We start from the raw sequence: 13,502 nt of genomic DNA on the forward strand, positions 1-13,502 counted from the left end.
AGATGCTTTTAATATCTCAAAAATTACACTTCATACATCATTAGTTTGATACTTCATGAAGTATTCATACTTCAAAAGTTTATAAATGTCTGTCACTTTTGATCAATTTAATTCATCCTTGCTGAATAAAAATATTAATTAACTACTAATAACAACACTGCTGACCCCAAACGTTTGAACGGTAGTGTATCTTCATTAAATAAGCATGACAGCAATGAATCTATTTGCCAGTGTTAGTTGAAACTGTGAATTATAAAATCGCCAAACATCATTCTTATGGTGAATACCAAAGCACAGTCTTCAGCTGTGTGTTTATGTATTTACATAGTGGTTGGTGTGCAAAAGCACAACATTTAACTTGTAAAGTTAAGTAATTTTGTAATTATTTAATTTAATCAAAACATAGATTGCTACCAGAGTAGTCGGATTCTCGAGCAATTGAATCTTGTGAGACAGTTCTTTTTAGCAAATTAAAAATTTACAGAAAAGAGTAACTAGAGTAGCCAAATTCACAAGCAAATTATTATTATTATTATCCAGTTCTTTTTAGCAAATCAAAAACACAAAGCACGACCAAAGGAGCCGGATTCACAAGAAAATGATTCTTAAGAGTCAATTAATTTTTGCAAATCAAAAACTTACAGTACAGTGTGACCATAATAGCCAGATTCCCCAGCAAATGAAATGAGTCGTTCTTAATGAATTAGTGAATCAAATACATACAGCGCAACCGGAGTAGTCTGATTTAACTCATAAAGTTAATACATTTTATAATTGTGTCATTTATTTTATAAACTGTCATTTTACAACATGCTACCTTTAATAAAACTTAAAGGAATATGTGAAAAACAATTCAACCCAGTTTAGCTGGAAAGCAATATATCAGATAACCCAGTTTTTTTTCTCTCTCTCCGTTTTAAAAAATGTAAGAACATGGAAGTCATGCTTTTAAAGTGTTAACAGGAATGTTTTTTCTCCCACAATGCCTCTCTCTCTGATGTATTTTTTTTTTAATTGATACTTTTAATTGAAATAGAACGTTAATTAAGGGAAGGCCACTCATGATGGAACGGTCCTGCTCACAGATTATCGAATTTCCAGCACAGTGGAGTGCATGCCTCAGGACATCTTGAGATAAATGAACCCTCGGGTCTAGTCTCGCTCACATTGTGTTCCCCAACTATAGACTGTAATATGCACAGGGCAACGTAAACCTATCGGCGGGCTTCCCTGCGGACTAACGGTGCAGGGTTTTATTTCATGACATCCATCTGCAGGCGTTTACCCATGCAGCAGCAGCCTCAGATGAAGGCCTGATCAGATAAAGACAGCCTTTGAGCTGTTTTCAATTACAGAGCATTGATCCAGTTCCTCTTAAATGTTCCACTTTTAGATCCACTGTCTTTCCACAGGCACTCAATCAAGCCCCTGATGTCTCTGGACCGGTCAGCGGCCCGTGGGCTCTGATCAGTGAGGGGTGGCCATTGATTAAGCGCTCCCCCTGATGATCTGTCATGTGGTGGGCAGAGAAGTGATCAGTGTGGTTTAGTGTGATCCATCGAAGATTTCAAACCCGTGACAGGACTACCTGCTCTCTGACATCAGGATGGCTTTTCTTAATTGATCGTTTGAGTGGGCGCTTGTCACTGGGAAACCGTTTACAGTTTACAAAGCCGTTTAATTTGTGTTTTAGTAAACAAATGTGATGGCATCTCTCAATTAAATGCAGTTAAAAAGTTGTTAAAATAATTTATCAAAATTAAATTCTGCTGTAAAGCTCCTCAGTCATTATTCATTTGAAATCAGCTCATTGTTAATTCAATTTGGTAAATTTCATCAATTGTAGAATGAGTTCATCTAGAAAGCAGCTGTGATGTCATCATCCAGCTCAGTTCAGTTCTCATCCGATAGTGTCCATGCAGTCAAGTCAGTAATATTGCCAAATAGTAAGGGTCCAAAACTAAGCGAGCCAAAAGTCAACTGTGACAAGGAACCCAAACTTCATTGGTGACAAAAATGGAACAAAAAACCAGGCTCAGTCGGGGGGTGGGGCAATTCTCCTCTGGCCAGATGAACCAACATGGTGTGGTTTAACTCCAGGCTGCATCACGAGTCAGACTGTGGATTGGCATCTTTCAAAATATTCATCCAGTTCCTTCTCCTTGAAGATCGGGCTACTGTACATTACACCAGAGTTTGGTGGAGTGGAGTTAAAGCTGGCCATAGGGTCTGTGCAGAGGACATGTCTGGTTCTTGTAGTCTTCGCAAAGACCTGTCACAGGCTGCATGCAAAAACAAGATACAAAACAAATTATTCTTATGAGCCAGTTCTTAATAGCAAATCAAAAACATACAGTACAGCATGACCAGAGTAGCCAGATGCACAAACAAATGACTCTGACGAGCTGATTCTTTTTAGTGAATCAGAAATTTGTAGTACAGCATGACCACAGTACCCAGATTCACAGGTAAGTGATTCTTATAAGCCAGTTCTTTTTAGCAAATCAAAATCATACAGTATGGGCAGAGTAGTCAGATTGACAAGCAAATGACTCTAATGAGCCTTTTGTTTTTAGTGAATCGGAAACATGCAGTGTGATAAGTGTAGCCTGATTACTGAAATAAATCACTCTTATGAGTCATTTTGTTTTGAGGAGTTTCTGATTTGAACCTGTCAAAGAGAAAATTTATTTCTGTATGGAAGAACATGAAAAAACAAAATGGACATTATAACTGAAATATCCGCAAATTAATTGGAAGTGAATCCAAATTAGATTCAAATCAGGAAAAAATGAGAGTTTGTGAATCAAAATCGAATCCAATTAGGAAATCTGTATTGATAACCAGCCCTGACAAACATTTAAATGTTTTGAATTAAAACCAAGCAAGAGATGGAGTGAATGATGCCTGCTCTGTACTGTTATGCAAAACAGCTGAAATGATAACAGAGCATTGTGTGTTTTAGGTTCTGAGATGGTGCGTTCCATTGCTGGCAGCCACATAAAACTCTCAGTATGATTAAGATGAATCAGCCCACATAAATTCAGAGTGCTGACATAAGCAAATACACTGTCGTCTATGCCCAGCTGGCATCCCTTACGGCTGTAAAATGCACGCACACAAACACCCACATGCACATTACACATGCATCAAATTTTCATGCACAAGCATGCACGTGTTTCTGAAAGCAGAATGCATGTCACAGCCCACCCACAAACACAATAGCAGACCTACACAGATTTGCTTGAATAGCAACTCTTTTTTTTTTCAGGTCCTCCTTTACCTCCTCAGGATGTGCAAGTTCAGATGGGACAGACACCTGGAGTCTTGCAGATCCATTGGAAGCCTCCTTCCCTCACTCCTACCGGCACTTCCAATGGAGCCAATGTAATCGGCTACATAGTCTGCACTAAAGGTCAAAAGGTGAAGTGATGTTGCTGATTCTTACTATCGTCATGCCACTTGTGCATAACTGCTACTGATCTGCAATAAGCAGTGGGCCCTGCTAATGAAGGCCTAAATGAAAGGTCTAAGGTCAGCTTGGAGGTTGAACATGTTGTGCTAGTTCACATTTTTGAACACTGCTCACTGGCTCCATCAGGTGATCGTTTGTGTCATTTCATGGCCAGTGTTTCCCCTGTGTTATATATAATGCAGGGGTTTATGTAAGAGTTTTTGGACAATGTGACAAAAACACATATTGAAATAATATTAACCTCTTTTCTTGAGACAAAAAAGTACAATTATTTATGTATATACAAATTTTTTTTTTTTCTGAGATGTTTTCCATGTACCAGTAGGTTTGAAATATGCTGCTCTTAACAATAAGGATGTCTAAATGGTCCAGGGCCAGTGTGAAGAAGCATCACCCTGTAATTTTGTCACCTTGTTTTACATTCATTAAATTAAAGTTTTTGGCAAGCTTAAACATTTGATTTTCTATGATGCATTAAGCATCTATCTGTCTAACTTTTGTCAAAAGTGTGAGCATACTTGTTATACTCTTATAAATATCATCTGTAATTGGTTGAAAATGATAAACAAATCACCATATGCTGCTGTTTTCTAACAAAAGTGTTTATGAATTTATTTCTGTCACATAATTAAAATATAGGTGTGTAATTTCCAGCTATTATTGGAAATAAAATACTATAAATTATAATATGTATGTACTTGTAAATAATTAAAAAATAAATTGTACATAAAAATTTAATTTTAACAAACAAAATTAAATGTATTAAAATATATATTATTTCATTATGTAGATTATTTTGTTTATATATGTATTATATTTTGATTTATAATTATTTTCCAAATTAAAAATATGAAATGTATTTCTATCACATTTAAAATTATCAATGAAGTATTTTATATTTGTATTAATATATTTTTTATTTTAATAAAACTATATAAATTAAATGTTTTTATTTTTAACACAAAATGTAATGCTAAAAATAATGTTGATCATTTTTATTATGGGGGCAGTGAAAATATCTAATAAAAATAGCAGGTCAAGTACAAATCTGAGTAACTGCCTGGCTGTATCTGCAGAAAACACTAATGGTTTATCCTTGCAAAGGCACATTTGTTTATCCCATATTTCTTTTGTTTGTTTGTTTTCAGATAGCAGAGATAATGTACCCCACAGCAGATTTTGTTACGGTGGAACTGAACCGTATCCAGTGTCTGGAAGCGCAGGAGGTCGTTGTGAGGACAATATCAGCACAAGGAGAGTCGCAGGACTCTCCCGTGGCCACCATTCCGCACAACCTCCTGGTGCCTCACTCCCACGGACACCCCCCTCACCCGCCTCCCTACCCACAAGCCTACCCCCCAACCCATCCACAACCGCATGTTCAGCCCCACTCCGTCCCACCACCCCACCCTCATCCACCTCCCTCACACCCCCACGTACACCCCTCGCCTTCCCCGTACCCCATGTCTAAACCCAAACTCCTACCAAGTGCCAGAGACCCCCATGCCAAAGAGCCAGAGATGGGCAGGCGAATGGGGCAGCCCTGGGAGCCGCATCCCAGAGCCCCGTCACCACTTCCGCCCCCTTCACACCCGGGACACACACTGGAGCCCCCTCACATAGAGGGCCGGCGCTCACCATCCCCTCAGAGGATCTTGCCTCAACCTCAGGGAGTGCCCATTCCCAACACAGTGGCTCGTGCTATAGCCCGCCAGGTGGCGCAGAGGAGCGCCCCGAACAGCAGGGTAAGTCCACTGGTTTGTTGGGCTAAATGAGGAAGTTGATAAACAAGGTGTCAGTATGGAGGATTGCTGGAATGCTTTGAAGCAGTATGGCAGAGTTTAATGTACATGATCTGTTTCAGGTGGAGAGGAGGAACATCTTCAGTGACAGGGGTAATGCTCTGCATTCATTAAACTCAGATGAGGAGGAGGATGGGTACGATTCCCCTCACGCCAGGCGAAGAGGTGCTTCTGTGGATGAGTTTCTCAGAGGTTCTGAGCTGGGCAGACATGTGAGTCTAAGAAATAGCAATCTTTTTGTGCTGCACAGGGGGGAGTTTTGAGTCAGCTGACAACTTTACCAACACAAGTAATGGACATTTCTGTTTATTTATGCTTTACAAATTATTACAAAATGTACATTCCGGGTGTTATATTATATATATTACAATATATTATATTGAATTATATTATACTTATATTATGTTGATATTTTATTGAATTAATAATGTATATTACAAATTGTTGGTTATAACTATATTTTGTAACTTAATGTTAACATAAAATAATGAAAAATGCAAACAGTTATCCTGACACAAAGAAATATCGCTACAAATAACATTTTATATATCTTTATAATCAGGCAAGTATAAAATCTGAGATAAAATATAGCATTCATACATTTTTGCATGTAGGCCAAATAGGCCCTCAAATATGGGCCTGAATAATGTTCAGGGCCACTTTGTGCTTATTTATCTGTTTCCTTTATTTATTTATTTTTTTATCTCATTACATTATTTTACTTTTGTGTTGTGTTTCTTTTTTTAAGAACATGCGGTAACACTTTACTTGAAGGGGTGTGCATAAGACATAAAACCTCCTTCATATTCATGATATGTGTCATGTCATGATTATGTTGGTGTCATGTCATGATTATGAAGGTGTCATGTCAGTCTTATGCACACCCCTTCAAGTAAAGTGTAACCGAACATGCAAATAAATCACAGGTCTAAAGATAGGGAGGGAAATTATTATAATTTTTTTTTACTTTGAAGCTTTGCTTGTTTTCCTTGGATTCATAAATTAATAATTCACAAATGAAACAAATACAAAATCCAAGGAAACCAAGCAAAACATCAAAGTTATACAAATAACAAAACAAAGACATTTGCAAAACCAATTAAGAAAAAAGTATTCATGGGCAAAATTAGGAAGCAGAAACATTAGAAAACCAGAGTGTAATTCTAATTACGTGAGATTTCTGTTAAGTTTTAAAGATTTCTTCTTGGAGTGTTAAATCATGAAGATCTCTGTGTGTATATCTCCAGCATCATCACTATAGCCACAGTGAGGAGTACTACACTGAGAGCAGTCGGGGCTCTGATCTGTCTGACATCATGGAGGAGGATGAGGAGGAGCTGTACTCGGAGATGCAGCTGGAAGAAGGGCGCCGCCGCGGCATCAACTCACACAACACATTAAAGGTATGGAACAGACACCCTTCCGGTCGCCGTCTGTCTTGGGCGTGGGCCACAGGGCCGCAGGCTAGAGGCTGGGACAGACGAAGGGGGATGGAGTATGCCGTGTTCTGTAGGGCTCCTCCCAAGGGGTGGTACTAGATGGTTGACACTTCAACCTTATAGAATAGGCTTGAAAGGCCAACTGCAGTTCAGTTAAGGTGGTCTGTAGAGGTAAGAGTATTTTTGTTATAAAGTAACTCAGTGGATTTGTTCTGAATATATGACTAGAGTTGTTTTTTTTGTGTGTTTTTGTGATGGTGAATTTAAAACAGGAGGTGGTAGACCTCTGATGTTGCATAAAAGCTTGAGCGGCAGGATCTTAACAGGTCACCCCATCCTCAGTCTCTCCTGGGTCCTAAAAGTGGGTTAGCGGGTTGGGTTGCTTTGCACTACAGAACTTCGACGTCATCCAGTCATTTAGCCAGCTTTGTATAAGCCTGTCCAGTCATACAAAGCTCGATACATCTGAATGGCTTAACCTGAGGCTGCACACGCAATGCATGAGTAAACAATCTAATATGCTTTACGCTCTCCAGATGTTGCAAACTCTGTTGTTCAGTTTTAAGTATTGCATCACTATGCATTTGTATCTAGTAAAAATTGATCTGGATTACTCTATAATCTCCTTGTAGATTCTTAGATTTATTGCATATGACAATCACATATGTGCAGGTATATACAGTGTGTATGTGTTTGCTATGCCTGAAGTGTTTACCTCATGGAATATAACGCCATGGTTGTATGCGTTTGTGATTATTATTAAATAAATACAGGGTTTGTTTGTGTATTCTATGCATAAGTATTACATAAATTGAACCTGTTTCAAGTGTCAAATTAGCTCCTACATGATCAGGTGAAAATGAACATATCATTCCAAGGGCATTTTGGGAATCTCATTTAAGTAAAGTCTGCTTAAATGAAACAGTTATTCACTTTTGATTATGTTTGTCTCTTGGTTACGCTTCTGTTAAGTTTTACTTTTCTCAGTGTAATTTTAAAATTTTGTGAATATCTGTCTTTTCATGAAAAATGTTTAATACTGTTAAGATTTCTTTCAAAATATATTTATGAATAAGTATTATACAGAAAGGGTTCCAAAAATACATGATGTATTGAATATATGAAGCAATAAATGGTATATTATATTTCAGTTTTTGTCATTTTTGTTTTGAGTTATGTTTTTGGAGACCTGGGCAGCTATTGGGATTGTGGTATGAAAACTAACACCTTATATATATATATATATATAACAGAATATTCCACTGTTTTGAGATATGATTTGCCTCGAACTGCAGACATCTGTGCTACAGTTTGGTATGATACAAAAAAAACTATATATATATACAGTGGTGTCAAACTTGTATACTAAAAAACAACAATAATTAAAAAAAAATATGCTGCTGTAGCAATCACCTCTTAATCTAAAAAATATCTGTTAAGTGTATCATGATGTAGAAATTTTAAACTAGATTTGAAAATAGGCTTGAAAATAGATTTGCCTTTTTAATAATATATTTTTAAATTTCCATTCCAGGTTACTGGTCTACTTTTTAACACAATTCACTTGTTGCTTGGCAGATGAATCTCCATTTTTATTTTTATTTTTTTTATTCATGTACTGTGTAGTCCTTAGATTCGTTAGTCTTGATCCTTTGATTGCCTGTTATTCATTTCTTAATGTTCTGTGTTCTGAATTCTCATCTGTAGTTTTTGTTGTTGTTGTTGGACTGTGCTTTGTTAGTGGATTGTCTCAATAAGCCCTGCATATGTGATAAACTCCAGTTCTCATTTTCTGTACGGTTTACATTTCCTGATGTTTTCCTTCTACAGATTCCCTTCCGTCGCATGTCATGTCCATCATGGAATGAGACTGCATGCCCTACATTCGACCATGACCTCCGATAACTAATTCTGTCTTTATTTTGTCTTTCTTTTCCCATTTTGTTCTCTATTTGCACACTGTTTTATCTTCTCTGCCTGTTCTAACAACATCAAACAAAACCCACCAAAAAAAATCCTGATTTTAACAAATTGAAAAACGTCCAAATCTAACTGAAACTTTGGCTCCTCTGTCAATCACCCTTTCCGGCTTCTAAAAGGCATATTACAGGCGTCAGGACCTTGCGGTGGACCGGGACAGTTGGGACCTGCAGCGGGAGGTGGTACGACAGCGCTCCTTGCGCTCCCACAAGCGGCTACACAGCATCCCGGAAGTTGCCGAGGAGGAACTGGACACCGGGGTGGAGGTCATGGGTCAGCGGCTGCGTTTCGAGGAGGCTCGTCCAGGCACTCCTTGCAGGAGCCCGCATCCCTACGACCAGGACTCACGGAAGTCTAACCACCTTTCCCCAAGCAAGAGTGTCCGCAGGCTGCAGAGGCAGCGCTCCTCTCCACGCTACAGCTCCATAGATGAGCGGCCACCGTGCTGGAGCAGCAGCAGTAGCAGGCAGAACACCAAGAGCCCCGACAGCGGACTAGACTGCGGGAGCGAGGAGGAGGGCTCGCTTGGCTACCGTGGAAGCTACCACTCATACACGGGGTGCAGCCCGCTGCGGGTGGGTTCTGGCCCCAACATGCGGGTGATCCACAGTGAGGGGCCTGTGGAAAGGCGTGCTCTGGCTGCTGGCAGGAAAAGGTCACTGACCCGGCAGTGCAGCGTGGAGGAGGACTTCCTGGATACCATTCCGGAGACAAGGAGCATGCGGGAGTCGTACCATCATTACCACTATCATCCACACCTTCACCATCCCCAACGCAGGTTCCGGAGCGAGGGCAGGCTGAGCGAGGTTGGCAGGACCCATCACACGGACATTAGGGCCTACTCTGTGGCCAGACTCAACAGGGCAATGGATGAACCCCTGGTGTGTGTCTCCTACCCCTCTTCTCACACTTCCACCCTCTCCTCATCTACCAACTGCTTTGTGTTCTCATCGACAATCGATTAAACCATTCTTCTGTTCATGGTGTTCCACCCAGTCTGTCATTGGTTTATTTGGTTTTGTTTTTCTTGTTTTGCTTTTTTTAGACGTTGCTTAACTTTATGTTGTTGTTTGATTTCACCTTTTGATATTACTATGTTTGGGGGGGATTTTAGCTTGTATGATCTTTCTTGACTTTCTTGATTTGATTTAGATCTCATGTGACTTTGTTTGATTCCTAGTGTTGAGTGAAATTTTTTGGATGTGTAGATTTGTTTTGATTACCTAAAGGCCATTTCTGAGTGTTTCTTGTTTCTGTTGTAAGAAGAGTCACAAATCAAATGACAATGTCTCCACAGTCCTCCAACTTATACTTTAGAGTCCATGTTAATAGTTTCTGGCAGAGGTATTCAACCCTGCTCCTGGAGACCCACTATCCTTCAGAGTTTAGCTCCAACCCTAATCACCTGAACCAGTTCATCCATGTCCTCAAGATCACTTGAAAACTCACAGGCAGGTGTATTGAAACAGGTTGGAAATAAACTTTGCAGGATAGTGGGTCTCCAAGAGCAAGGTTGAAGACTTCTGGTTTAGAGCAGTGTATACAAACCCTGTTCCTGGAGGCACCCCGTAAGGACACATTTTGGATGTCTCCCTTATCTGACCCATCCATTTTAGGTCTTGGAGTCTCTACTCATGAACTGATGAGTTGATTTAGATATGTTTGATTGGGAAGAGTTAAAAAATGTGTAGTGTTGGGGTGCCTCCAGGGGCAGGGTTGGAAAACACTGGTTGACAGTTGTTAATGGGAAGCTGGAAAGACCAAAAATATGGCTAATCTGCACATTTAACAGTGCACCATGGACATGTTATTAAAGCCTGTGAATGTGGTGCCACTGATTAGAACGGTCAAAGCTGGTTTGTTTGGGCATCGAGTTTGGGCTTGAACAGATAACTCATCCTCACTTATTTGGATTGAGTAGTACAAATATATCCTTTTTTGATGTGTTTTGCTTCCCATATTTGTTTTCTTCTAATACCTGCTCATACATCAAGGTTTTTGCACTACTGACCTAATAGTACTAAATATTCGAGGGGGACCAAATGACAATTTCAGGAATGAGATATTGAAAAATTGTCCATTATTCTGAAAATTCCAGGGAAATCTCCCAGGATGTCTGTGGTGGTTAAGGTCCTGAATACGGTCATATACAGATTTTGAGCACGCTAAATAGTTGTAATGACAGTTTTATATACTCAACACATTACATTACGAGTGTAGGCAGACCATAATTTAGAATGATATGATTTAAAAAGCTCATCACAAACTACATTGAAAACTATACCATATGAACTAAAGAGGAGCAGAACAAAAACCAAAATGGTCTTTAGTTAAGCATCTGATTTCTGCCAAAACCCTGCTCATGTTGTTGTCAGAGTTTGTTTCAATTGTTTATGTTAAATGTTTTGGCGGGTTCATCCTACTTGTTTTGATAGAATCTCGTTCTCTAAAGAAATCAGTTTAATTTTTTTTAATTTTTTTTTTCATTTTGGGGATGATGGCAATCTTTTTTTAATAGGATATCTATTTTTAAAGCATCACAGGCTTTGATTAACATTTTAATATTTGCTTTTGAAGATTTTAGGGAGCTCTCCCTCAACAGGACGCTCGGATCGACTGGACCATTCTGGCCGTAGGACGAATCACGGCTATCCACCCGCTCAGAGAAGACCAATGACAGTCCCTACCATTGGTTAGTGTGGTCACATGATGTTTGGACTCTCCCTCCCTTCCTTTAGTGTCTTTCGTAGAGACACCTATTGTGTGTTCCTCTGTTTTCCTTACATGTCATGATTACAGTTCCAGTGTTCTGTAAGCCCTTGGAGTCACTTTTGGTTGACCTTTGCCATTGATTCTATTTCAGATTCACTAATAATTAAAGGATTAATTCTAGTATACAAATGGTACCGTACTCTTAACAGGCCACACACTGTCACCTAGACAACCATCATGTTAAACATTGCTGTTTTACTCTGGCGCAACTCATGTCAGCCAGCTTTCAATACTGTTTTAAGATCAGTATGCCATTTTTAATGCCTTAGTGCTATAGAATGGCACTTCCGATCCTAAAACACACATCGAGAGCCTTGAAAATGTCATAATCCACAACTCACTGGCTGAGTAGAGGGGCTGTGGCTGTAATGCTCTGATTGGTGTTTCCATAGAGATCACCGTGGAGAATAACAGTGAGGGGAGTGAGGGGAACCTCTCACCTATCAAGGACGATGTTTACTATACCAGTGTAGCCCACCACAGGACATGGCCCCCACAGCGAACAGAGCACCGATATGGTATGTGGCGTGGCTCCTCCATGAAAAAGAAAATTTAACCAAAATTACCAGAACAAATTTGAACTGATATATCAGATTATTACAAGAGTATCTTGTTTAAAGTCCCTTATGAAATCAAAGTAAGAGTTTTGTGGCTTTTAGTGCATTTCTGTTAGCTTTGAGTGGCCTATACAAATAGCTTACAAAGACAGTTTCAGTTACTCAGGTAAATTCAGTTTGAGCAAACTCTTATTTTTCAGTTTGAAGAAGAGGGATTGGTTTTAATCGGTGTAATTGTCATAGCAACCTAGTATAATATAGTAGTATATTATATTATACTATATTATATTAGTTTAATATTTATTTTATATGAATTATATATATATATATATATATGTATATATATACACACACGTGTGTGTGTGTGTAAACGTACCTTTCTTTAGGTAAGTCTACTCCTAGTCCACTCCTAAATACTGACGAAATACACTGTTGGTATATACTAAAACAAACTTTTGTACCACCCAAACTGCCTTTTTCAGTAGGAAAAACATCAGTTCAGGAAAGCAGAGTACATTTTTCATGTAATTTCATGGGGTCTTTAAATGATTATTTCTTAACTTAATGCAGGTTAAGCTCTACTGACTGCTTCTGTGACATGCTGTTTATCACAGATTCTTACAAAAAAATTCTTCAGTTTCTAAAAAAATTACAGTGTCTCACAGCAGTTTCACCAGAGTAAATGGTAAAAATAAAACACATGGTCTCGGAAGTACAGCCACAAAACTTAAACATAATGCATGAAATTAGTGTGACGATAATGCTTTATTAACCTTGTTTAAATTAAGTCATATCCAGTCTTTCAGCTCCTGTTATGTCCACACTAAACCCTTAAACCTTAAACTTTCACAAATAGGCTAATTATAGGGATGCAAACATGTACAATAACTACACAGAAGTTCAGCAGTAGTAAAATTTGGGACAGTTGTACAGCTCAAACAGCACTTATATTTAGCCAAAAAATACAAGCTTCACATTTCTTTTAACCTATAGATTTACATTGTAAATGTAGTACTGTAAACAAACATATCTTACAAATCAGAAGCATGTCTCAGATACAGTTAGAAACAGCTAGAGCTGTACTTGTATTGTTAACCTTAAAAAGAACAGAAGCTGCCTTTACCTGATAGACATGCAGGAGCCTCTCATTAACATTTGGAAGACAAACATAGATGAATCAGAATCAGAATCAGAATGAGCGTTATTGCCAGGTATGTTTACACATACGAGGAATTTGTTTTCGTGACAGAAGCTTCCACAGTGTAACAGAATGACAGTGACAGAACAAAAAACACAGAAAAAAAATAAAATAAAATAAAAATATATAAATCGACAATTGTATGTGCAGGTATATTACAATAGACAGTTTTTGTATGTACAGGTACTGTATATTATGTGCAAATTTTAGGTGTAGACTGAGTATGAGTGTTAGATAAATAAGTGTATGAGTGTATAAATAGTGTGTGTTCCACAGGTA

At 38.5% G+C, this 13,502-nt stretch overlaps 1 protein-coding gene across 1 annotated transcript in view; it reads left to right on the plus strand.

Annotated features, from left to right (window-relative positions):
• Positions 1 to 13,502, plus strand: part of LOC107572844 (RIMS-binding protein 2-like) — a 66,822-nt gene that overhangs the window by 20,042 nt on the left and 33,278 nt on the right. The window contains 7 exon segments of the mRNA XM_016259274.1: positions 3,272 to 3,423; positions 4,624 to 5,220; positions 5,340 to 5,489; positions 6,525 to 6,680; positions 8,816 to 9,577; positions 11,274 to 11,388; positions 11,861 to 11,986. Of these exon segments, the coding sequence (XP_016114760.1) occupies positions 3,272 to 3,423; positions 4,624 to 5,220; positions 5,340 to 5,489; positions 6,525 to 6,680; positions 8,816 to 9,577; positions 11,274 to 11,388; positions 11,861 to 11,986 (2,058 nt within the window).

The sequence above is a fragment of the Sinocyclocheilus grahami genome, unplaced genomic scaffold (assembly GCF_001515645.1).
Source record: "Sinocyclocheilus grahami isolate Dianchi unplaced genomic scaffold, SAMN03320097.WGS_v1.1 scaffold1820.1, whole genome shotgun sequence".
NCBI classification, from domain to species: Eukaryota; Metazoa; Chordata; class Actinopteri; order Cypriniformes; family Cyprinidae; genus Sinocyclocheilus; species Sinocyclocheilus grahami.